General features: G+C 42.6%; 1 protein-coding gene and 1 long non-coding RNA gene across 2 annotated transcripts in view; one reads left to right on the forward strand and one right to left on the reverse strand.

Annotated features, from left to right (window-relative positions):
- LOC113920749 (thiamine transporter 2) overlaps window positions 1-3,332 on the reverse strand; it is a 39,183-nt gene extending 35,851 nt beyond the window's left edge. The window contains exon 1 of the mRNA XM_027591049.2: window positions 3,300-3,332. Within this exon, the coding sequence (XP_027446850.2) occupies window positions 3,300-3,324 (25 nt within the window). The 5' untranslated portion in view covers window positions 3,325-3,332. The remainder of the gene's footprint in view (window positions 1-3,299) is intronic.
- On the forward strand, window positions 230-26,328 carry LOC113920752. The gene is made up of 3 exons (XR_003519362.2): window positions 230-501; window positions 10,206-10,409; window positions 26,283-26,328. It is a non-coding gene; the product is annotated as an uncharacterized LOC113920752 (long non-coding RNA).
- The last annotated feature ends 37 nt before the right edge of the window (window positions 26,329-26,365 follow it).

Here is a 26,365-nt window from a genome sequence, read left to right on the forward strand (position 1 = left end):
CTCCCCCCGCAGACGGCGGCACCAGACCTCCCTCACCTCCCGAGTCTCCCTCCTCGCTACTCCCTCCTGAGTCCTCTCTCCTGACACCATGGGCTGCTGTGGCTGTGGCGGTTGTGGCGGTTGTGGCGGTTGTGGCGGTTGTGGCGGTTGTGGTGGTGGTGGCGGCTGCGGCGGTTGCGGCGGCTGCGGCGGCGGTTGCGGCGGCGGCTGCGGCGGCGGCTGCACCACCTGCAGGTGCTACCGGGTGGGCTGTTGCTCGGCCTGCTGCCCCTGCTGCTGCGGCTGCTGTGGGGGCTGCTGCAGTACCCCCGTGGTCTGCTGCTGCCGCCGCTCCTGTCGCTCCTGTGGCTCGTGTGGCTGCGGCTCGTGTGGCTGCGGCTCGTGTGGCTGCGGCGGTGGGAAGGGCTGTTGCCAGCAGAAGTGCTGTTGCCAGCAGAAGAGCTGTTGCAAGAAGCAGTGTTGCTGCTAGACGGCCGGCCGGCCTCTGGGAAGATGCTGCAGGTAACTCTCCCATTGGTAAGATTTTTCTTCCTGCCAGTCCTCCCTGATTTGAATGTCACAGGGGTGACATGACACTGGTTCTCAGTCTGAGGAGTTTAATATAGATCGCCTGGTCCCTGATATCCTGCCTCTAAATGCAAAACACCAGCACAATCCTCCGTCCATCACCAAAGTATGAGCCCAACACAAGAGTGATGATTTTTAATGCTATGCTTTCTTGAAATGTTCCCGCTGAAATGTATGTTTCTACTCCTTTCCTCCTCTTTTTGTGGCTTCTATATCCCGAATCTCTGCTAGTTTCTGTTTCTGTAAACCTAAGGCAATGATTTTCCTAATAAACCACGTAAAACGGGCATTCAAAGTATCACTGACATCTCCTCTCTTATCCTTACTCGACTGTGTCTCACCCAGGGATGTGATTACACTCATCAAAGTAGGACCCCCTGATGTTTGTTTGAGATGGGTTTGGCATAAGTAGTGGATAATCTGTCATTAATAGGTTTTCATAGGGTGGTCATAATTTGGTGGCTTCAACTATCCCCCTGTGCAAGTCAGGAAAAAGATTCTGGTAACACTGTATCAATGCATTCTGTCTCTCCACTTCTGGATTCAACTTTTTAAACAGATTTTGATCTCAGTGTCTACAGTCAGGGGAAATTCAACACCTAAAGCAATGTGTACCTATTTAAGTTTTAGTTATTTCTGTCTGGTCCTATTAACAACCTAAAATCCGACTGCATATTAATGAGAACTTTTACTCCATCACCAGTACTAGTTAACTGTGTCTTTGTCAGGTTGTGGTCATAAAATACCAGTGTGGTCATAAGTGAATAAATCTGTTAGTAAGCATTGTGAGTTACCCAAACACTTTCTTCACTTTGACTATATTCTGTCATATCTAAACATATATTTTTTTAAAAGATTTTATTTACTTGACAGAGAGAGAGCATAAGCAGGGGGAACAGCAGAGGGAGAGGGAGAAACAAGCTCCCTGAGCCCGACATGGGGCTAGATCCTAAACATATTATAAGAACTGAAAACTTAAAATATCACAATGGGAGGGGGTGCCTGGATGGCTCAGTTGGTTAAGCATCTGACTCTTGATTTCTGCTCAGGTCATGATCTCAGGGTCATGAGATTGAGCCCCATGTTGGGCTGAGCAGGGAGTGTGCTTGAGGATTGTCTCTCTCTCTCTCCCTCTGCCCCTACCCCCCATTCACGCTCTCTCTTTCTCTACATAAATAAAATATTTAAAATGTCACAATGGGTTGTTTTCAGACCACATGTCTCAGGGCCCCTTGAAGGTGAAACCACACAGAGTGTATGTTATTGATGAACCCACATTCAGAATGCAGTACCCTTTCATATGAACGATGCTTTAGACTTTTCTACTTAAATCTGTTTCTTGTGGAAATCAAGGGATGGAGACAGGGCCAGAAGAGCACACCTCAACGTTTCAGGCAGCTGCTCAGGGGCTGCGGAGGTGATCTCCTCCCACTGGTTCATGACCCAGCCCACGAGGTCTCGAGTCCTCTCTCTCTCTTCCATCCGGCAAGTACTCACAGAGAACAGGTGCTTCAGCGAGTTGCCCTGAACAGAACCGCAGGAGCGTAGCGCAGGAAGCAAGGGAAAAGCACACATCAAATCACAGTGTTGGGGATGCTTCCGCGGAGGCCGGGCCCTGTTTCGCAAGTCTCCAGCAAAAATGGGGACCTCTTGCCTGGCCCAGGTCTGTTTTCAAAGACACCCAGGAGATGGTGGGTGATAGTGCCTGCTGGGTGGGGCATTACTTATTACTGCTTGCCAGCCATCACACTAATGTGTGCATCAAAGGAACGGGAAAATAAAATGAAATAGATGAATTTGCTTCAGCGTACACCTGGGGATCACCAACTCTGACAGACATGCCTGGGCATGGTGGGACACAGGAAAATAGTCCAGGGCTGGGAACATTCCTGCACTAACGGAGGGAAATTAGGTCTGAGTGATACAGTGTTTACTTCTGAGGATAACAGGGAAATAAAACACGTGCCAGCAGCATGATATTTTTATACATTGTATTTCCCGATTTTACAAATGCATAGGGACTAACTACAATGTGCTAGACACTGTTCTAGGCACCAAGAGTACATCAGTGAACAAGACAGATAAAAATTCCCATTCTCATAGACCCAACATCCTAGTCGTGGGAGCGAGATAATACACTTAGTAAATGAGTGTATTATAAGGTATATTATAAGGTATAGACTATATTATAAGGTAGACACTAAACACTGAACATACACATGGCCAACGGCCAAACCATATATAGAAACAGAACTCTCACCCATAATCTGCAGCAGTCAGCCAGGAAACCAGCCTTTATCTAAGTAAGCTGTCCAGGCAGCCAATCTACTACCTGCAGGTCAGCCTTCCAGAAGCCTGATCATTATCTCCAGCAAAGAATCCAGGGAGTCAAGTAATAACTCCTGCAATAAAGGCCCCAGATAGTCAGGACCTGATCAGTAACTGGCAGTTTCCCAGATTTCTGTCCCTCTAGTTCTCTCTCTAGTTGGTCCTGCAACTTAGGACCAACTAGAGAGAGCCAGATATGTGCCCCTTCAACCAGTCACATAGGATGCCCTGCATCTAGTTATCCTGCCTCCACCTTCCTCGGGCCACAGGCTCCCATTGGGGCACACCCGAAGCCTCTCCTTTTCCACCCTAAAGCTCTCCCTCTCTGTCTGCCTTTGAGTCTCTGCCAAAGGGCAAGAGATGGTGGCCAACCCCTCTGCTGTAGTGAGGTCTGAATAAATAACCTTTTCTGTTCTCGTTGGTCTTCATTTATTTCCATGAGACTCAACAATTCCACTCTCAGGTGTGTAGGAATTCTTCCACATGTGCTCCGGCAGATAGATACAAAAATGTTTACAGCAGCACTGTCAAAACCAGCAAAACCCTGGAAGCAATGGAAATTCCCATCATCCAAAGAGTAGATGAACCAATGAATTTTAGTGTAGTAACAGGAAGGAATGCATATAGATGTAATAAATCCATGTCCAAAGAAAAGCAAAGAAATGATGAGCACAGGCTTTAGGGTAAGGACTAACCTGGGTGTAGGGGTGCAGAAGAAAGGGTTGGGGTGGTGAGGAACTTTTAGACTATGATGTCAAGGCTTTATCCTATTACATTACCAAAATAATTAGCAAACTAAATAAAGAAGACTATGCTTAGAGTGTATTATGAACCACAGATTACAGTCCATTGTTTTCTGTGCCATGGAGGTCCTTAAAACATAAAGTATATTAAACTATGATGTCATGGGGAGAAAGAGCAGTATAGGAGAGATTTGGATTGCAGGGAGGGTGAGTAAGATTTCAATTTTAAATTGAGTGATTCAGATAGGACTCCTGGAGAAGGTGGGTGACATTTGAGACAGACCAGGAAGTGTGGAGGGAGTGAGGCGTCCAGTTGTCAGGGTCAAGAGCACTGTGGACTATGGGACTGTAAGCAGATGAGGGTGCTGGGAGCAGGTGTTCAGCAAGGGGGCGGTGGTGGGCGGGGTGGGGGGGATGGTGGTTTGCATCTCACCTGTCAGTTCAGGTCATTGCAAACTTCAACCTGGCAGGTGAGTGTCATAGGGCCACCTGAGGAGGGTGTGAGTTAGAGATGAGATCACCTGACTTTCTCTGCAGAAAGATTACTGTCACTGTGCCTTGAGAATTGACTATGGCAGGGGGGTGGGAGACTAGAGACACCACTGTGGTGGGAGACGCTCCACCCTGAGGAAGCTCTTGCTGGGGTGGGGGTGCAGGTGAGAGTGGGTTGGATTCCAGTGATGGCACCCAATTTTGCTGATCTATCTAGCGCAGGACCAGAGAGAAAGATAGGCATCCCTGGGTGCCAGTGTCTCTCTGGCTTGGGAAACAGGAAGGATGAAGTCACTGTTGAGGAGGATTCACAGGGAGGGTTGTGTCTATGAGAAAAGCATTTTTTGGGGGGACGTATTGGTAGGGAGATCAAGAGTCCAATTTTGAACATGTAGAACTTAAGTTGTCAACAGTTTTCCCTCCTCTAATTGTGCCTTGGTGAGAACAAGAGAGGTTTCATATAGAAGTTGAAAGCAGTGTCTGTCTTGGGTGCAGACTTCAGCTGCTCCTGTGATTTGGGCACACAGATAGACAAGCATTCACCTCCTTCCCACAGAGGCAGACACAAAGTCCATCAGGGCACGGGGATCTGGTAGATGATATTTCATTTGCTCTGCTGCTTTGGAGCTGTTTGGGTAGACCTGTTTCTCTTCTCTGCCTGGTTTCAGGTGCCTGCTTGCCTGGGGTGGAGGGTGGGGGGACAGTGTGTGCCCTCTCGTTCAAGCCAATGGTCACAGATGGTCTGGAGTACTGGCCTTGAGTCTCTAGGAAAGATGTCCCAGTTCAATTTTAACCCCCAGTGAAGGAGGGAGTGTGAAAATGCATAAGACAGAGTTTGGCACTTTTCAACAGACATGGAATATTCCTAGGCCACATCCCACATGATGCTTGAAATGAAATATTCCAAGCATCAGGAGGTAGGGCTGTTGGTTAATTGAGTTCTTAGGTAATTGTCCTACTGTGAAGTTGGGGGCAGGGGGCAGACCCCATCTGTGTGGGTGGGACTAAAGTGGAATTTACCCTGAAGGGAGCAGATACTCCCACCTTCCACCACCTGAGCCAGCCCGGGCAGATTTAAGAATAGCACATGGGGTGAGGCCCTGCCTGGGGCCAGTGAATCCTTCTTCTTTCAGTGGAGTTTAATTGTGGTTTGTGACCCAAAGGGAGCAAAGATGCTGGAGGGCATCCTGTAGGAAGAGTAAGGGTAGGCAGCAAGGTGGAAGGAGGTGGGGAGAGGCACAGGGGGTGAAGAGCACGGCTTGTATTTGGTTGTGGTTTTAAGTCACTCCCTGTTGTCCTTGAACCTGTAGAGACTTGTCAATAGTTACAATCTGAGGCCTTGAAAGGTCATGGGGAATTAAAGGAAGGCTCTGCTCCACCCTTGGGATAAAGAGGGAAGAGGGGAGTGGCCCCAGTGGTTGTAAGAACCGTGGACACCAGCCGGGCACTCTGCCCTCATCCGAGCAGAGCAGGGGCCCCTGAGAGCCAGTTGGTGGCAGTGGAAGGGCTCCCTGGTGATGCGGGTGGGGGTGGGGTGAGTAGGGGCAGCTGTGCCTGGGTGTGTGATCTGGAACCCTAGGGATCTGTCAGGACAAGCTGAGCAAGAGAGTGCACAGGGCAGCACAGCAGTGACCACCCTAGGGACTGAATTCCAGCAAAAGCCTGGGGCGGAGCCCCTGTTATCACTGCTTGTTGCCCTCTCCTCCCCTCCCCCCTCCTCTTGCGGGCGCTCTTTCTCTCCCTCTCTCTCAAATAAATAAAATAAATCTTTAAAAAAATAATATACTGACGGGGCGCCTGGGGGGCTCAGTTGGTTAAGCGACTGCCTTCAGCTCAGGTCATGATCCTGGAGTCCCGGGATCGAGTCCCACATGGAGCTCCCTGCTGAGCAGGGAGTCTGCTTCTTCCTCTGACCCTCTTCCTTCTCATGCTCTCTATCTCTCATTCTCTATCTCTCTCATATAAATAAATAAAATCTTTAAAAAATAATATACTGAATCTAAATGGTTATTATGAAGATTAAATGAGTCAGTGCCTGGCACAAAAGAAGAGTTCAATAAATGTTAGCTATACATTACAACTTTCCTCACTCCTGCTTATTTCCTTGGGGCAAACTCTTAAAGGTGGAATGACTAGATCAAAGTTTATCCATGTTTTGCTGATAAAAGTCACAAAATTGCTCTCTATAAAATGTTTATCAGTTACTCCCAGCCACTGTGTATGACGGTTTCTTTATGCTCTGCAATCAGCACTAGATACGATTAAAACAATGTTTTGTTAATACAGCAAATGAGAAAATTAATGTTTTTCTAATCAGTGAAGGTCACTGTAAAAAAAACAAAAACCAAAACAGAACCCAACTTTTTTTTTTTTAAGATTTTATTTATTTATTTGACAGAGAGAGACACAGCGAGAGAGGGAACACAAGCAGGGGGAGTGGGAGAGGGAGAAGCAGGCTTCCTGCGGAGCAGGGAGCCCGATGCGGGGGGGGGGGGGGGGCGCTCAATCCCAGGACCCTGGGACCATGACTTGAGCTGAAGGTAGACGCTTAACGACTGAGCCACCCAGGGACCCCAGAACCCAATTCTAAACATGTATCATGAACTCCCATGGACCTAGCTTCAACAATGATTAATTCATAGCCAATTATTTTGAAGCAAATTTGTAATTATTAAAGTATAACCACAATACCATTGTCATGCCTAACAGTTAAGAGTGCTTCTTTTTTAAAGACAGAGAGAGAGAGAGAGAGAATGAGCGGAGGTGGGGGAGGGACAGAGGGAGAGGGAAAGAGAGAATCCCAAGCCGACTCCGCACCCAGTGCGGAGTCTGATGTGGGGCTCCATATCACAACTCTTGAGATCATGACCTGAGCTGAAATCAAGAGTGGGACACTAAACCGACAGAGCCACCCAGGGGCCCCTAAGAATAACTTTTAATTAATATCTTTTAGTAATTAGTTATGCTCAAATTTCCCCAAATATCTTATTTTAAAAAACAGTTATCTAGTTAGGGTTCTAAGAAAGACTTGTGTATCCCTAGAACTGGTTGAAGCCTCTACGGTCTATTCTAAACTGCATTTCCCCGGCAGCCCTCTCTGTGCCCTTGCAATTTGTCTTTACTATAGAGTTGGTTAATTTTCCATGGCTGAGTTCTGGAGTTGGAAGCCTGCAGCCCCATGGAATCAATTTAACCCTCTGGATTTCCAGTAATCCCATCTAGTGGCCTGCTAGGATTCTGTATCCAGTTTTGGACAAACTTGCTTCATAGGTGGGGTTGAATTCTTCCATCAAGAGGCACACACTCTATTTGTCTTACTCTGTGTGATACTGGCATCCACGGTTAGACATCCACGAATTCATTAGGGCTGCATTTTCCTTCCTCTTCGTTACCAGGACTCCGTCTGCAGAGACAAATGTCCTCTTCTCAACTCTTTGGTTATTCTGAGGTACATTTTATAGAGGAAAGGCGGGAAAAATGCCTGGTTCTCTGCCCCACCATTTTTAAAAACCGGTTTCAAAATAATGTGTTAATTTTCTGGCATCTTCCAAAGATGACTGATGAGGTTTATTTTTTATTTGTTGGTATTATTTTGAACTCTTGTATTTAAAAGTATCTAATGTGTTTCAGTACATTACAGTTATTATTCTTTTTGATGCTCAAATTGTCCCCTCAATGTGATTCCATTACACTTTGTAGCTTCCCGTTTTCCAGAATGACAAGACTTCCGGGGCTCAACTTGTGCATTTTATGACCCAAACCAGGAATCACCCATTTTTCAAGGAGCCCTGGTTTGTGTTTTAACTTTTTTTAAATGCCTGATTCTGTCCTTTGTACATTTTTTTCCATATGGATTTGTATGAACTCCTTATATACGAAGATATTTATCTTTTGCCTGTCAGATAAGCATATATAGTTTTCCCAGTTTAAAAAAAATGAGACTTTGTTCATGTTGAGTTGTTGGCAGATGTTTAAATGTTTTATAAATTCTACATATTCATTTTTTTTCTTACGAGTTTTGGTCTTAGTGCCATAGTAAGCAAGACCTTCCACATTCTAGGAATATAAAACTATTCTCCTATAGTTTTTGTACTACACCATGGTTTTAATTTTTATATTTCAGTATAAAGTATAAGTATTGAAATATAAAAAGATCCATCTGGAATTTATGGTGATTTGGTGTGACGTAAAGTTTTTACTTAAAAGAAACCACTGTTACACTATAGTTATATGCATGATGTTACCATTGACAGAAGCTAGAATAAGAATACATGGGACCTCTCCATAATATTTTTAAAAACTATAAATCTACACAATTTTCAAAATAAGGAAAAAATCATTTTTTTCTTTTGTTGTTGGTATCCAAGTTTATATTTCCAAATGGTTAGCTAAATGTCCAGTTGCTTAGGTATCTTAGTGGTGAATATGAGGAAATTATTTCCCAAAATTGGCTATTATGTGGTCATTAAAAACAGTCTCTAAAAAGCAAATATTTAATATAAGGGCAAGTATATACAATTAAATGGCAAGTCAAAAATCAGAATAAAACCTATGTATTTGTAATATTCTTCATTTTGTTTTATAAATCCACAGAAAATAACACCATGGTTTTTAAAAGGGAAAGAGTAGATTAACAATGACAAAATGTGGTGGACATCATATTAATTAGCTGATGAAATTTAACATCACCAGTAAGGGATAAACTGACATTCCATACTTCTTTTTTTTTTTTTTTAAAGATTTTATTTATTTATTTCACAGAGAGAGACACAGCGAGAGAGGGAACACAAGCAGGGGTAGTGGGAGAGGGAAAAGCAGGCTTCCCTCGGAGGAGTGAGCCCAATGCGGGGCTCGATCCCAGGACCCTGGGATCATGACCTGAGCCGAAGGCAGACGCTTAACAACTGACCCACCCAGGCACCCCAACATCACATACTTCTCAATGCCATGTTCTGAGGGGGAAAAAAATCACCTGTGTAGTATTCCTGCAAATATGTTTAACCTGAGTGTGATCATGAGGGAACAAACAAATTCATTCTGAGGGTGATTTTTGTAACAACAACCTGCCAGGACAAAAATAAAATGTTGGAGAACCATTCTAGATGAAAGACAACTTAAAATACATCTTTGGTTGGAGCCAGGTTGAATAATTGCTAAAATTGTCGATATAAATTACAAGGCATTCTTGGGATAGAGAAATTGAAGATTATCTGTATATTACATAGTAGCATGTATCACTGTTAAGTTTCTTAAGTGTGAAAATTGTGTGGTAGTTTTGCAAAAGATCCCTTTTGGGAAATACATGCTAATATTTTTAAGGGTGAAGTTTCATATTTGAAACTTATTCTCAAATGAAAGGGAGAGAGAACACTAAAACTCTGGCAAAATGTTCACCATTGGTGAACTTAAATGGTGAACTTAATGAACTTAAATCTTACTACAATATTCTTACACCTTTCCTGTAGGTTTGAGATTCTCCAAAATAAAAATATTGGGAAAACATAAAAACATAGGAAAACAATGGAAAGAAATATAACTGAATGGTAGAAGTGGTTACTATAAGCAATGTTAACTTTCGCCCTTAGAATTTTCTGTATTTTGAAGTTGCTTATAATGAGTTTACATTATTTTAAAATCAGAAAAAAATATTTTGAAAGAAGGAGGGAGTTCCCACTCCATTTCCTCCCTTTTTCTCTCCGAATGTTTCATGTCAGTTTCCAAGGTGTGAAGTCAGAGCAGGTGGACACAGGGAGGAAGTGAGGGCAGCATTTCGTGTCTCTGGGTGGCATTTCCCCACATGTTTGGCAAAGTGCTCTTACCAGTGGAGAGTGGAACGATCCTCACCTCTGTTGGGAATGTGTCTGGGGACAAGTTCCTTCACCTGGGTGTGTTTCCTTAGATATCTGAGGGACAGTGTAGGTCTAATTCCCTGACTAAAGAACATCTTTAGGACCTACAGGAATTTGAAAACCTGCAGAGAACAAGCTTGGGGTGGATTATTTAATGAAACCTATAGATTGACCTAACGTAATTATAAGGATTTCCTGACTGTTTCCCAAATTGCTTTACTTTCAGCCCAAAGCCTGACACATTGAATACTTCGGCCAGTTGGAAGTCAGACACCTGTGTCCCGCACAGCAATGAAGGCAGCTGCTGACACCATCAGGGCCACAGTTTTGGCCGGATTCCCTCAGCCTCAGGCCCAGGACTGTCGTGTGTAACTGAAGAGACACAGTGAGTCCCCTGAAGCAGAAGAGTTCAGAGCACCTCTCTCCTTGGGTATGAACACTCCCTGGAGCATTTTTAATACTTCTCTGGGGAGCTGATGTCACAGGAACGCTATAATGCTTGGTGGTGCTTGTGCTGTCTAAAAGCCTGTGGAATTTCCATCAGTTAAATCTTTCTTTCTAAAATCTCCCTAATCCATTTTGTCCCCCCATGGCCACCCCACTCATGCACACCTTGCTGATAACACCTTTCCCTTGACTGCATGTTATAATATTTTGGGTGAGTTTCTATTCACATAAATGATCTTGTTGAGATCTCAAATCATCCCTTCTAAAGCCCTTCTAAACTCACAAAGATCTCACTCTTTTTTTTTTTTTTTTTAAGATTTTATTTATTCATTTGTGTGTGAGAGAGAGAGAGAGCAGGGAGCCTGATGATGTGGGTCTGGATCCCAGGACCTGGAGATCATGACCCAAGATGAAGGCAGATGCTTAACCACCCACGTGCCATGGGATCTCACTCTTTTTTTTTTTTTTTTAAGATTTTATTTATTTATTTGAGAGAGAGACTGACAGAGATAGTGAGAGAGAGCATGAGCAAGGAGGAAAGGGAAGCAGGCTCCCAGCTGAGCAGGGAGCCTGACGTGGGGCTCCAACTCAGGACCCTGGGATTATGACCTGAGCCAAAGGCAGATGTTTAGTTGACTGAGCCACCCACGTGCCCCATCTCTCTTTTTTGACAGCTGTTCAGTATTCTGATGTATAAATATAACATTTAATGTGACCTCAATGGCAGACATTTAGGTTTTTTTCCTGGTCTTTAACTACACTGCAATGAATAGCCTTGCCAATAGTATGTCTTTGTCCAAGATGTGAAATTTCTGAGTTGAAAGGCATGTGCTTTAAAAAAACAAAAAACAAAAAACGTGCGGATTGCTAAATTGCCATCCCGAGAAATAGTACCACTTAGCATTCTCACCAATATTGTAGAAAAGGGACAACTTTTCCATGCCCATGCCAACAGGTTGCTATTCATTTTTCAAAAGTAGCTAGTGGGGACTGGAAAAAAAACTGTTCAAGAGATCTTGAAGGCCAAACTTCCTCTCTATCTCTATCCAAGCTTATTTCACACAAACTGGTGGTGGCGGTGTGTATGATATCCTCTATGGAAAATCCCTTTTGCAAATGGGATGGCAGAGTTCACCTCAAAGCTTCATAGCTCCAAAAGCTGATTTGTGTACATTTAATGTGAAAATAAAGTTCTAATTGAGGAGCGGTATTATGTTTTCCTGTAAGGGAATATTTAGGTTGTAGGCACACCTGAGTTGGCTAAAAATCTGTGGGAATTAATCTTTTGTGGCTAAACCCAAATTTTAAATTCAAATGAGGAAATCCGCTTGTCAAGAAGATGCCATTCCCAAGTCAAATTTAAATTGTATACAAAATCTGTATTTTCATGAAATTATTTTGCCTCGGAAGGAATACGTGTGGATGGCCATGATAGGCATCCTGATGCCTGAGGGAGATTTTATCAAGCTCCTTGTGTGTTCTTAGCCATTATTGTCAGTTTACTTAAGACCTTCCCGAAAAACTTGAAAATATTTCAAGTTACAATATAGATTCGAAAGAGATAAAATACTGAAAAATTTACCGTAGGCCATCCATTCCAGAAGTAGTTGGTTTTCCTGGTAAATGTAGGCAACCCCAGCGGGGCTCTTTCTTCCCTGCTCAACACCACCTGCTCATCCTCCCTGAGAGGTAACCACCAAATGAGAAGCTTTTTGGGAGTCAGTATTTCAAGGATGACCTAGTATAGTTTATTAGACATTATTAGTGTTGTAACTAGAAGTACAAAGCCGCAGCTGAGAAATCCGGAATCCATTGTGCTTAGAGATGGGAAAGGCAGACACTTCTGTCCAGAGACAGGCAAAAGCAATGAACACAGAGTAAAATGATTCTACTGGTCTGAGCTGTGGGCTGCTCTTCAGGTGTTGGGAAGGGCTCACAACTTTTGGTTCAGACACCTTTGAGGTGTGAAGTCGTGAGCCACCCAAAGCAAACAGAGAAGACATGCAAGCAAGGTCCCAACACAGAGCCCAAGCCATAAAGCTCTCACAGCAGGGTCAGTAGCCAGGGAGCAGCAGAGGGGGACGTGCTGGGGAGTCTGCCCCTCACAACTACTCCCTGGGCAGGTGCCGGGCCGGCATCTGCCAGGGTCAGCCAAACTGCCAGCATCCGCCAAGCGCGAAGCCCCCAGAGCCACAGAGGAATAATCAAGATGATCTCCATCTCTCCCACTGGATGTCCTTGTACAAGATGTTCTTGCTAGTGCTCTCAGACCATGAAGACTCACCAACACTTCCGAGTATGAGATACTTAACCAAAGAGAAAATGCCAGGAAGTTCAGGTGACAGGGAGACAGCAGGAGCAGACAGATGGGACAGAGGGGAGCCCTGGCGATGGGAGCAAGCAGATGCCCCAGCAGCACCTGCACCCCATGGTGTCAGGAGAGAGGACTCAGGAGAGTCGAGGAGGGAGACTCAGGAGGCAAGGGAGGTCTGGTGCCGCCGTCTGCGGGGGGAGCCCCTTATATACCATCTCCACAAGCTGAGCCAGAGCCTTGTTGTTGTTTGTCTGTCTTCCCAGGAAGGATCTCACGGGGCCTCGTATACCCTTCCTTGTTGAAGTCTTGGTCCATGAACCTTGCTAATTTTAACCTTTACTTGTCTCTTAAATCTATATTTGGATGAGAACATACTTCTAGGAGGTTTGTGCCCGTGAGAACGTGAGTGTATGTGTACTTTTTGCCCCAGGGCCTCCAATCGCAACCGGACCCTTGTAAATATTCAATGGAACAGCTGTTGAGCTAAATAAATGCCTGAAATATTTAAGAACAATCTTTATTTTTTTATAACCATGGGAGTCTGAGTCTAGAGCCGGGTAAAATTCTGTTTCTGTATATACTTCTTAGTCACCATGGGTTTAAAAAATAAAACAAACACTGTTTTTCTCTCTACTGGGATTCACGACACACCTCTCTGTTACAAAAAACTATCTGAAAGAATAAGTGAAAACCAAATTGAAAAGAGAAAAAGTAGGCACCCCTAAATGTATTTTGTCTCCCCTTAAAACTGGGATATGCTTTTCCTGGCTCCCTGAGATTCTTTGTTCACAAGAATGGCTTGCTCATTACAATTTTTTTTTTTAAAGTTGTGTAATGTCAGATGCTAAAGATATAATTGTAGCCAGCCTGCTCCTAAGTCAATCTGCCAAGAGTGAAGTTTCTGCTCTTGCTTGTCTGTTGTTAAATAATTGAGGGAACAAAAAATAAGAAAGGTTTTGTTGGGTTACTGGCTTTCTCTCCTGCCTCTCTCAGGTTTAAGGCCCATGGCCAGGCCCCCTGTTTCGGACCAACCAAGGCCAGGGGAATATTTATTTGAAATGATCGCTCTCCATCCGGCTGCGTCCTCTGCCCCGGAGAGCCCGCGGCTGTGATCAGGAGTCCAGAGAGGCATGAGGCATGTTCTGGCTGGATTGTCTCGAGAACCCGCCTCGTCCAGCTACTCCAGACAGCACGCCGGAAAGGAAGCCACTCCACCCCAGCCTGTCTCCGGGCTTATGCTGAAGCTCTGGAGGGGGCACAACCTGGCTCCGGCAGGTCTGCATTCCCCCCAGATGCTCCTCTTTTATAAGCTTACCCTTTGAAAACCAGAGAAGGAAGTCTTAGAATGCCTCCCACGAGCTACTTCTGGTCGACCAGAAGGCTGTCAGGATGCTTGCGGCTCTCCATTTTGGTTGCCGTGCGCAGGGGAACCCCGTGAAAGGTCTCTGACGGCTCCTGTCTGAGGCACACGCAGCCTTGTCAGGCCCCTGGAACTGCCTTTTTTCCTTCTGCTTTGGCCACCAGTTTTCTACATCTGGACTGACGATGCAACACACAACAATTTCATTCATAACAGAAAACTCAAGCGTTTACTAAGCATGCTGCTGTGCTAAAAATAGCAGCGTTACCATGGCAAGGGTGCTCAAGAAGGAAGTAAAGGAAAGGTCTTGTGAGATTCTTCCGTGGAAATTGGGCTAAAAAATAAGGGGGGGGGGGTGTCAGTATATAAGGGGCTCCCCCAGCAGAAGGTGGCATCAGACCTCCCTCGCCTCCCGAGTCTCCCTCCTCGCTACTCCCTCCTGAGTCCTCTCTCCTGACACCATGGGCTGCTGTGGCTGTGGCGGTTGCGGTGGTTGCGGTGGTTGTGGCGGCGGCTGCGGTGGTTGCGGCGGCGGCTGTGGCGGCTGCGGTGGCGGCTGCGGTGGCGGCTGTGGCGGCGGCTGTGGCGGCGGCTGTGGCGGCGGCTGCACCACCTGCAGGTGCTACCGGGTCAACTGCTGTCCCTGCTGCACCGGCTGCTGTGGGTGCTGCTGCACTGTCCCCATGGTCTGCTGCTGCCGCCGCTCCTGTCGCTCCTGTGGCTCGTGTGGCTGCAGCTCGTGTGGCTGCGGCGGTGGGAAGGGCTGTTGCCAGCAGAAGTGCTGTTGCCAGCAGAAGAGCTGTTGCAAGAAGCAATGTTGCTGCTAGGCGGCCGGGGTGCAGGTGCTGCCGGGGCGTCGCTTGCTCCCATCGCTTGGGCTCTCCTCTGTCCCATCTGTCTGCTCCCGCTGTCTCCTTGGGCTTTAGGGCAACTTCCCCCTCGGTTCTCATGCTCCGAGTTTAAGTAAAAAAATCTTCACGTGGACATTGTATACAATGTCATCCAAGAAAAAAGAGAGAGAACCTCTTGATGATTGAGCTCAGCAACCGTGACTTCTACTGTGTTCTCTTCTTTATGTTTTTTCCTATGTAGACATGAAATCTTTCTGTATTTACCATAAATGTTCTGTCCTTTCTGTGGCCACACGAACTTTCAAGATACTCCTCTAAAAATCTCTTAATAAAGTACAAAAATAAACTCTGAACAGTTGTTACTGTTTTATTTCTTAGAGTTATTTCATTAAGCTAACATTAATTATGTTCCTCCATGGGTTGGGACTGTCAATACACAATTAATTATGCCTTGTGTGATTACAGTCTAGTCATACACAAATAACCACGAACACAAGGCAGAATAATGAACATGTCAAAAGGCAGTGATGTGGCGTGTCCTGGCAGGAGGGAGTCCACGTTGGTTGGATGGAGAATGAGTGTAATGGACTGGAATAACTTCAAGAAAGACATGACATTTGGGGGTGTGTTTTAAAGAATTAGTGAAGTCTTGACAGGTAGAGATGATTGAGGGCAGATATTTCAAGGAGAAGGGCAAAAAAGTGAGGGATGAGAAAGTTCAAGACATATATGGGAGCTTGCAAGCTATGAGTGTGACCGAAATACAGAGTCTGAGTATAGTTGGAGATAAGCAATGACAAGACAGGGCATACAATTTATAGTGACAGCAACGACTAGCATTCACATTGCCTTTCAAAGCCAAGCATTCTTCTAAGAACGTACATGTTTTGATGGAAGCCATATTGTTATGTCCATTACACAGAAAGAGAGGTTAAGTAACTCGTTTAAAGCTCACTGGTGTTGCTGGCGGGGCTCTGATGTGACACAGTGCTACCGGCTGGTGGTTTTTGAGAGGGAGTGTTTAATGCAACATACATAGTTAACTGGTTCATGGAGAGAGCTGAAGCTATGTCAGCAATCCTGGGAAAGACAATGAGGACCTGATACAATGGCAAATGGAAACCGGACGTGTACGTATGAATGATAAAACCGTAATACAAAATCCACCACGTGAGGGCCATGTCTGCAATCACAAAATAGGCAAGACACCAATGGTGATTGCTGTGGACTGAATAAAGCACCCCCCATTCATGGGTGGAAGCCCTAGCTCCCAACATCATGGTATTTGGAGATGGTGTCTTTGAGAGGTAATTAGGTTGGTTAAGGTCCTGAAGGTGTGACCTCATGATGGGATTAGTGCCCTCATAAGAAAAGGAAGAGATGCTAGAGTTCTCTCTGCCCTGTGAGGGTACAGCAAGAAGGTGGCCATTTGCAAGTGAAAATAGAGCTCTCACCAGAGCCCAACCACACCGGCATCCTGATCTCAGACTTTCCAGGCTCCAGAACTGTGAGGAAATAAATCCTTCGTGTTTAAGTCAGTGAGTCTGTGGTCTTTGGTCAGGGCAGCCTCGGATAATACAGTGATGTAATGATACATAGTGACTTCTGTTTCTGAGAGCTTTGGGATACTGTAAAAGGCAGCCTGTTTTTAAATTCATATTAAATATGGTCAACACAGTGAGGACCTGACCATTCCTTTAAGGTCGTTTGTCTCACTTTGTAAGGTGAGGGGGTGAAGGGACTTGATAACAACGTAAAAAAGCCATCCAATAAATCACACAATAAATTCTCTCATAAATCACTCTGATCCTGTTCGTCCAGTATGTATGTACACATTCATTTATTTATTTGACGGGAGGATGGGCAGATGGAGAGAGAGAGAGAATCCCAAGCAGGCCCCATGCCCATCATGGAGCCCATCGTGGGGCTTGATCCCATGACCTTGAGATCATGACCTTGAGCTGAAACCAAGAGTCACACTCAACTGACTGAGCCACCCAGGTGTCCCACGGTATATTTATTTTACTCCCTCGACATGGGTGTTTGGAGGAGTGGCACATTTCCTTGATTTGCTAACCTGAAAAGATCTAGACTTGAAAAAATTGTCTTTTTGGTCTACTTACCTAATCTTGATTTTTTGCATTCATTTCTAAGAAGGCTAATGGATTCATATCGTAGACTAAAAATATGCTTTGTATGGATCCATAAGGCTTGGCACACATTACAATTTGCTAATAATATTATTAGAATGAGTAGACACTAATTATAATATATGTATATAACCTATATGTTTTATATGTTTACATATTACTCATATTTAACATTGTTTATGTATGTCACACATGTTATTTTACATAGGTTATACATATATTTTGATATATACATATCAGCTTATGTATGTCTTATATGTTATACATAATATTTATATACTTATATATATACACACACATATGCACTCAGATTATGAATTTTATGACTCAACACATGAGTTTTTTTCTTCACTCATTTGTAAGATCTAGTGATTTGCGAAGATATGTTCTCAAATACAATTGTTTCTGGGAAGGCTTGCCTCCATCTCCTCCTGTCTGTTCCTTCTTGATCGTTGGGTCAACCATGACTCCTGGGACTTTACCTAAACACCTTGTGTTTACTTTACCGTCTGTGGATTCTATGATCCAGGTTATCACAGGTTAGAGTGTTACCATCCAAAAGACCTTTGGTCACTTCAAAGCAGCCAAAGCAAAGACATAAGAATCTTCAGTAGATACTTAAGTACAGAATGTCCTGGGATTGTGTTTATTGGCTGTCTGGGGAGGAGGAAGGTGAACATCAATGAGAAGGATGGGAGTGTGCTGGGAAGGATGAACAGGTGGACAATGATGGTTGACTTGGCTTGCCTTTCAGTGTTAGAAAGGTAAGATTTGGTCTATCTCAATTTTTTTCTTTGGACCTGACTTCTGGTTCTCTTTGCTGTTAGAGGTTATATGACCTGTTTGATAAAGATGCCTCAAGTTAAAACAGAGCCTTACTGACTTCTGTTTAATCTATGATTCAAATTCTCTCAACAAGAGAGTGTCTTTATGCCTTGGCAAGACCCTGAAGTAATAACATGGGCCCTAAATGTCTCCTGCATTTTCAGTTGATTTGAGTAAATTATTTCTCTTTTATATTTGTCAGACTAATTAAACTAAAATCAGATTATATTGAGCTGAACCTCCTGTGATAAAGAAAAATAGTCTTATAATATTTAGTTTTTATATTAGATAAATTTCAAGGGTCAATTCCTAAGAATGTAATATAATATACTCAACGACTTTGTAACTTACTTCTTGTAAGGACATCATCTGCCAAGAGTGGCATACTATATTAGTTTCCTAGGGCTGTGGTAGCAAACCATCACAGGCTGGATGGCTTAAGTCACAGCAAGTTGTTTTCTCACAGTTCTGAAGGCTGGAAGTCCAAGATCAGAGCTTGGGGAGGTTTGGTTTTTCCTGAGGCCTTTCTCCTTGGCTTGAAGATGGTTATCTTCTGGCTGGGTCCTCACGTGGCCTTTTCTCTGTGTATGTGCATCCCTGGTGTCTCTTTCTCTTCTTATAAGGATAACACCAGTCATATTGGATTAGAGGCCCACACTTAAGGCCTTATTTATCCTTAGTTACCTCCTGAAAGGTCTTATCTCCAAATACCATAGGACTGGCATCCTTAGAGAAACTCGGCCATGTGAGGACAGACACACAGGGGGGAATGTCACGCAGCAACAGCAGCGGAGATTGGAGTTGTGCAGGTGTAAGCTGAGGAATGCCAGATTGCCAGAAAACCAGCAGAAGCTAGAAAAAGGCAAGGAAGGGTCCTTCTATGGTTTTCAGAGGGAGCAGGCATCTCGATTTCTGACTTCTGGCCTCCAGACTATGAGATAATAAATTTCTGCTGTTTTAAGCCACCCAATTTGTGATTCCTTGTTACAGCAGCCCTAGGAAGCTAATACAAGGGTTAAGTACCCTGCATTTAAGAGTAGTATATAAAGAATTGCTATTGATATCTTTCATTTGGTCCTATATGTGGTCACTGTGCTGAGCTCTCTCACTAGCTCTAATGATTTCTCAGTTGATTCCATTACTATTTCTAGGAATCTTTGTCTTATTCCTGATAGTAATGGCAATATACCTAAAGCCTCTCCATTAAATATAAGGTTCGTTGTAGATTACTTGGACATTTCTAGGTAAGAGGTACCCTTTCTTTAAAAAAAACATAAAAAGTTGTCCAGTTTTATGAGATGCTTTTTCTGTATAAGTTGAAGTAGTCTTAACTTTTCTCCTTCAGTCCATCGAAGTAGTGAATTTTGTAAGTGAAATGGCCCTACACATTTTTTTTTTCTTGCTATGGTCCCTACCTAGTTTGGAATCAATATTAAAACTTGCCTTATAAAATGAGCCAGGCAGCTTTCTTTTTAAAAAAGTATTTCCTAGAACAATTTTAAAATAAGGAATTAAGTATTTTAAAGAATTTGGTAGGATTAACTAAGAAAGGGGTTCTTGAAAATGTATGTGTATTTGTTGATAATTTTCAAAAAGGCAAGGTTAATAAAAAAGTTAAACAAATTGATTCCCAGAGGGAAAGAGGAAACAAAACATGAACTAGTTACAACTGAGTCACCGAGGATATAGATCGCACAAACAGTGAGTAGACACAGCAAGATAAAGCATTATGCAATTTATGTACAGTTTAATACCATATAAGACCTTCCTCAATAGGACTATATAATTGATGTGGATACATATACATATTGTGAAATAATTAAAAATTATTTTTAAAATGAGAAAGACACAACTTTAAAAAAATTAATTCCAGTGTAGTTAACACACAGGGTTATATTAATTTCAGGTGCACAATATAGTGATTGATTCAACAGCTCCATACATCACCCAGTGCTCATCAAGATGAGTGTACTGTCAATCTCCTTCACCTATTTCACCTACCCCCCACCTCCCTTTTGGTCAGCATCTGTTTGTTCTCTATAGTCAAAAGTCTGTTTTTTAGTTTGTGTCTCATTTTTTCCCTTGTTCATTTGTTTTGTTTCTTAAATTCCACATACGAGTGAAATCATATGGTATTTGTCTCTCTCTGACTGACTTACTTTGTGCAGCATTATGCTCTCTAGATCCATCCCTGTTGTTGCAAATGGCAAGATTTCATTCTCTTCTACAGTTTAATAATATTCCATTGTGTGTGTATATATATACATATACCATATCTTCTTTATCCATTCATCTACTGACGGACACTTGAGCTGCTTCCATAAGGCCCTTGTCAATAATGCTGCAATAAACATAGGGGTGCATGTAACCCTTTGAATTAGTGTTTTTGTATTCTTTGGATAAATACCCAGTAGTGCAATTGCTGGGTTGTAGGGTAGTTCTACTCTGAACTTTTTGAGGAACCTCCATACTGTTTTCCACTGTGGCTGCACCAGTTCACATTCCCACCAACAGTGCACGAGTTTCCTTTTTCTCCACATCCTCACCAATAGTTGTTCTTGTGTTGTTGATTTTAGCCATTCTAACATGTGTGAGGTGGTCTCATTGTGGTTTTGATTTGCATTTCCCTGATATAAGGAGTGATGTTAAACACCTTTTCATGTGTCTGTTGGCCATCTGTTTGTCTTCTTTGGAAAAATGTCTGTTCATGAAAGGCACAGCAACATTATGATTATCTTTTTGTTTTGTTTTGTTTTAAGGTTTATTTATTTATTTGAGAGTGAGTGAGAGAGTACATATATGTTTGCATGGCATGTGGGGGAGGGGCAGAGGGCGAGGGACAGAAGTGGACTCCCCAGTGAGTGTGTGACCTCATGCAGGGCTTGATCCCAGAACCCTGAGATCATGACCTGAGCTAAAACCGAGAGTCAGATGCTTAACCAACTGAGCCACCCAGGAGCCCCTATGATTGTCTTTTTGGGCCCAAGAGGGAATCAGTTGGTCCAACTTATTGAATGGAAGTCACAATCTGATATCCCTCCCTGCAAAAGTTATCTTCTGGGGGTGCCTGGGTGGCTCAGTTGTTAAGCATCTGCCTTCGGCTCAAGTTATGGTCCCAGGGTCCTGGGATCAAGTCTCACATTGGGCTCCTTGCTCAGCAGGGAGCCTGCTTCTCCCTCTGCTACTCCCTCCTGCTTGTGTTACCTCTCTCACTATGTCTCTGTCAAATAAATAAATAAAATCTTTAAAAAAAAGTTTCTTCTGAACACATTTCTTGTGCGTGCACTTAACACACTATGGATAAAATGTTAAATGGGTCTCATAGCTTTCTCTGCCTGACTTTGGTTGGGAAGAAGCTTAGAGTCAATTTTTCTGTCCACTCCAGTGAAGAGCAGGACTGCATCATGTCTGTTTTTCTATATTAGTTTTTCCTCTTAGTGTGATTTCCTCTTAGTGCTCCCTTGCCATTATGTTTTCAACTCTTATCTATCTGTGTGTTTTTTGTAAGCCATCTCAAGTCCTTTGTGAAATCAAGTGGAGTATAAATAAGCAAGCAAGAAAATAATCAAACAAAAGCCATTGGCACTTCAGCCAAGTAAAATGTTGATAGTTACTTGTCCTTCCTGGAGCTTCCCAGAGTTCATCTTCTCATTCCTACTGGTCCACGCTGAGCAGTTTTCTTCCTAGAGGAAAAATACATCCGTTACGAAAAACCTTTCTTTATGTGCATTTCCCCTCTTCTTCCATCTACCTCATTTAGATGCATAGTGAAAAATGGACCCAATAATTCCTCCAAACACTAAATCGTGCATAATGCCAAAGAGAGGCAGCTAAGATTGGAAGAGAAGAACTTCACCTGTACCATGATAAATGACCTTTTGTCTCGTCCAGAAGAGAGATCTTTCAGAGTCCTATCTTGCGGAAATTCAGATGTCATGTTTTCAATAATCCATGTAAATTCTTCTTCTTCAAAGTAGACATCTTTTTCACATATTTTAAATTGTTCTTCCCTCATCCTACTTAGCCATCTCTCAAGGCCATATTTGCTAACAAAGACTTTGGAGTAGAGTCCATTCAAGTGGAAGAGAAAAATGGTTTGACCAAAGGCCCCCGAGACACACACATGACCTCTTGTTCTGAGATCTGATTGGAAGTGTAGCCATCTGCCTCTGTGTCTTCTCATGCTGTGACTGGTCTCAAAAACCCACATTACAACTCCATAATGTTTTTTCATCCTTGTTTAGCAGAGATTGCTTTTGGAGATATCAAGTCTAAATTTGAGATTTCTTGTTAAGACCTCATGGTGTCCTTTTTCTGAATGAAACTCACTCTTGACTTTGCTCCTTCTTTTCTTTCCTTGTTATTCCTTCATTCATATTTCTGCACTTGAAAAAAATTGTATATATATATACATATATATGAAATATATATGTATATATGAAATATATGGAGATACATGAAATATATGGAGATATATGTATGTACATATATATATATGAAATGAAGTGGCACATAACTAATAAAAGAGAGCAGTGTTTAGAAAAATACTTTTTCTTCTTTTCCCAGACAGAAATAACTTTTTTGGTGGCTTTTTTTTTTTGATAATGAAAAATAAAGCTTCATTAGTTTTTAAAAATAGCTTATTAAGTGTATATCTTCACAATAACATTGTCACAGCATATTTTGCATTCAAGGACAACTCTCTTCGTTGTACATTCTTTGGTTAAGACTCTGATCGCAGCCACAATTCTTGACATGTTTGGGATTCACTGAGCACTAATTCTGTTTTTCAGTCTAAAGTTTACGAAGGAGGACTCTTAGCACATCCCATAGCCAGAAGCTTTCTGCAGTGTCTGATGTTGATGCCTCTATCTGCATAGGTGTGAGCAGGGGTGCTGTGTGTCCTGATGGTGCTAATTTATGAGGACAATTGGCTGAAGCCCAGGAGAGGGTCTGGAAGGGTTAACTTGAAGCAATAGGTGAGGAAGATCAAGATTGATGTTGGTGTCCTCACTCCTGTTCCTCTTCTGTGCCTTAGGTTGGTGGTGGTGCTGGGGAGGGCTCATGTTTTCACCTGTCTTCAGTGACTCATGTGTTCCCTTTCTTTCTCAAAACCTACTCTCAGGAAATATTTGATAACAGAAGTCACTTCTTAAAAGTTGAAGGTGACTAGTCCCTTGCAAGTTTTCATTTAATATTTTAACTGGGAACCGTGTGCCTTTGCAGGAATGTCAACTGTGATTACTAGTTGGGGCTGAAGCACTTTTGTGATGTGTTCTGCACAAGTTCTGGTCTCGAGAGGAAAGCTGCCTGCAGAGATAGCACACAGAATGTTAATCCACTTAAATAATAATTATGCAAAATAAGAGTTAATGGCACACTAGATAATCATCCAACATTTCTGCGCTGACCCTTTGGCACATAGCACAAGAGAGTAGAGTGTGCCAGACTCAGTAAAGGGCAAAGTTTAATAACTGGCTGTAATGCACCTTTATGGCCATTTCCCCAAGCTCTGTTTTTCTAGCAGGGAAAATGGTATCTTAAAGGTTTAACACTGTTTGATAGCTACTGTTCTTTGTTTTCAAAAGAGCATGAGCTATTTTGTTAAATGTGGGCACTTTAAATCAAACAGTGATAACCACTGTAGAAGATCTCTTCTTTTCTTCTTTTTTTTAATTAAAGATTTTATTTATTTATTTTACACACACACACAGAGAGAGAGAGAGAGAGAGAGAGAGAGCACAAGCAGGGGGAGCAGCAGCAGAGGGAGAGGGAGAAGCAGGCTTCCCGCTGAGCAGGGAGCCTGATGTGGGCTCGATCCCAGCACCCTGGGATCATGACCTGAGCCAAAGGCAGATGCTTAACGACTGAGCCACCCAGGCACGCTGTGCTCTTAGCTTTTTGTGTCTTATTTATTTATAGGGAAAATTACTGAAGTGGAATTACTACGGTATGTAGGTGTGGGCATCGTATCTTATAAAAGAGGTAGCATGTGGGGGCGCCTGGGTGGCTCAGTTGGTTAAGCGTCTGCCTTCAGCTCAGGTCATGATCCCAGGGTCCTGGGATGGAGCCCCGCATCGGGCTCCCTGCTCAGTGGGGAGTCTGCTTCTCCCTCTCCCGCTCCCCCTGCTGTGAGCTCTCTCTCTCTCTTTCTCTCTGTCAAATAAATAAATAAAATCTTTTTTTTTTTTTTTAAAGAGAGAGAGAGAGAGAGCATGTGTTCCACAGATACATGCTAGTAGTCATGGATCAATATGCATGGCCTCCCCTCCACCCCTCAGGTTTTGAGTTTGTCTGCCAGTTCTGAGAGTGGAAAACTGAAAGAAGTTCAGAAAGACAAAATCGATTTATGTTTGGAGGACAGAGAAGGATTAGATGAAGGAAGAAAATAGGTAGGATCCTGCAAGAAGAGAGCCAAGGCTGAGTTCTTTGGGAATTCATGGGTCATTTTCAGAAGGTGAGGAGTTGAAGAGGCCATGCTCCATGCGGCGGGCACTGGAGAGACAGGAGAGTAAACATGCTTAGGATATTTTCCCCTGACTTTTATAGTTTGCTTCCCACTTTTGAACTTTGCTAAGAGATTGCAGTGAACATTCATATCTTATTTTTTCCTGGATAATGTGACTCTGCTAAGACAGACTATAGGCCAATGCAGCCTTACAGAGAATGTACACATCTGTCTACCATTCTCTCTAAACCAGTGTTGACTTTATATCATGAAAGTAAATCATGATAATGGAGAAATGTAAATGGTCCAGCAATGGACAAAGTAAAAAGCGAAAGTCCACTGTGAATCTCATCACTTAAATATAATCACATTTACATATGCTAGCTACACTCAGTTTTTGTTTCTACACCTATACTAACATGTAGTTAATATTTGTAAAATGAGACTAAGTTCTATCTATATACTTCTGTGCAACTTTCCTTTTTCACTTGTTAGTACTGCATGCCATCTCTCCGGTCTCTCCATATCTTTTAGAAATTCTTGCAAAGTTTTCCATCTTATAGATTTACTACAGTTGTTTTTATAACTTTCTCACCATTACTGGGCATTTAGGTTGTGTCCAGTTTGTTGATATTGTCAACAGTGCTTCACTGAGCATCCTTGAACATATGGACATACAGATTCTACCATAAACTACCCTTTAAAAAAAGTAAAAGTCTCTTATTATCGTTTGTATTTCTATGTTATCAGTTGTAACGTCTCCTCTTTCATCTCTGATTTTATTTATTTGAGTCCTCTTTTTTTCTTGATGAGTCTGGCTAAAGGTTTGCCAATTTTGTTTATCTTTCCAAAGAACCAGCTCTTAGTTTTATTGATCTTTTCTGTTGTCTTTTTAGTTTCTATTTCATTTATTTCTGCTCTGATCTTTGTTATCTCCTCCCTTCTACTAACTTTAGGCTTTGCTTGTTCTTCTTTTTCTAGTTCCTTGAGGTATAAAGTTACATTGTTTATTGGAGATTTTTCTTGTTTCTTGATGTGAGCATTTATTGCTATGAACTTTCCCTTTAGAACTGCTTTTGCTGCATCTCACAAGTTTTGGTGTATTCCATTTCCATTTGTCTCAAAGTATTTTTTGATTTCTCTTTTGATTTCTTTGACCCATTGGTTGTTCGGTAACATGTTGTTTAATCTCCACATATTTGTGAATTTTCTAGTTTTCTTCATTTCTAGTTTCATACCATTGTGGTCAGAAAAGATGCTTGATACGATTTCAGTACTCTTAAATTTATTAAAACTTGTTTTCTGGCCTAACATATGATCTATGCTGCAGAATGTTCCATGTACACTATTCTCTTGTTTTTGGATGGACTGTTCCTTATATGTTTATTAAATCCATCTGGTCCAATGTGTCGTTTAAGGCCAATGTTTCCTTATTGATTCTGTCTGTATGATCTATCCATTGATGTAAATGAGGTATTAAAATCCCCTACTATTGTATTGCTAACTATTTCTCCCTTTAGGTCTGTTAATAATTGCTTTATGTATTTAGGTGCTCCTATGTTGGGTGCATAAATACTTAAAAATGTTATACCCTCTCATTGGATTGACCTCTTTATGACTGGGTAGTGTCCATCTTTGTCTCATTACTGTTTTTTGTTTCAGGGTTTATTTTATCTGATGTAAGTATAGCTACTCCAGCTTTCTTTTGGTTTCCATTTGTATGAAACATCTTTTTCTATTCCTTCACTTTCAGTCTCTGTGTGTCCTTACACCTAAATTGAGTCTCTTATAGGCAGCATATAGCTAGGTCTTTTTTTTAATTGATTCAACCATTTTATGTCTTTTGATTGATTTAAAGTAATTATTATTCTTTATTTTTTTTTAAGATTTTATTTATTTATTCGACAGATAGACAGCACAAGCAGGCAGAGTGGCAGGCAGAGGGAGAGGGAGAAGCAGGCTCTCCGCCGAGCAGGGAGCCGGACGTGGGC

This window comes from Zalophus californianus, chromosome 3 (assembly GCF_009762305.2).
Source record: "Zalophus californianus isolate mZalCal1 chromosome 3, mZalCal1.pri.v2, whole genome shotgun sequence".
Lineage (NCBI taxonomy): Eukaryota > Metazoa > Chordata > Mammalia > Carnivora > Otariidae > Zalophus > Zalophus californianus.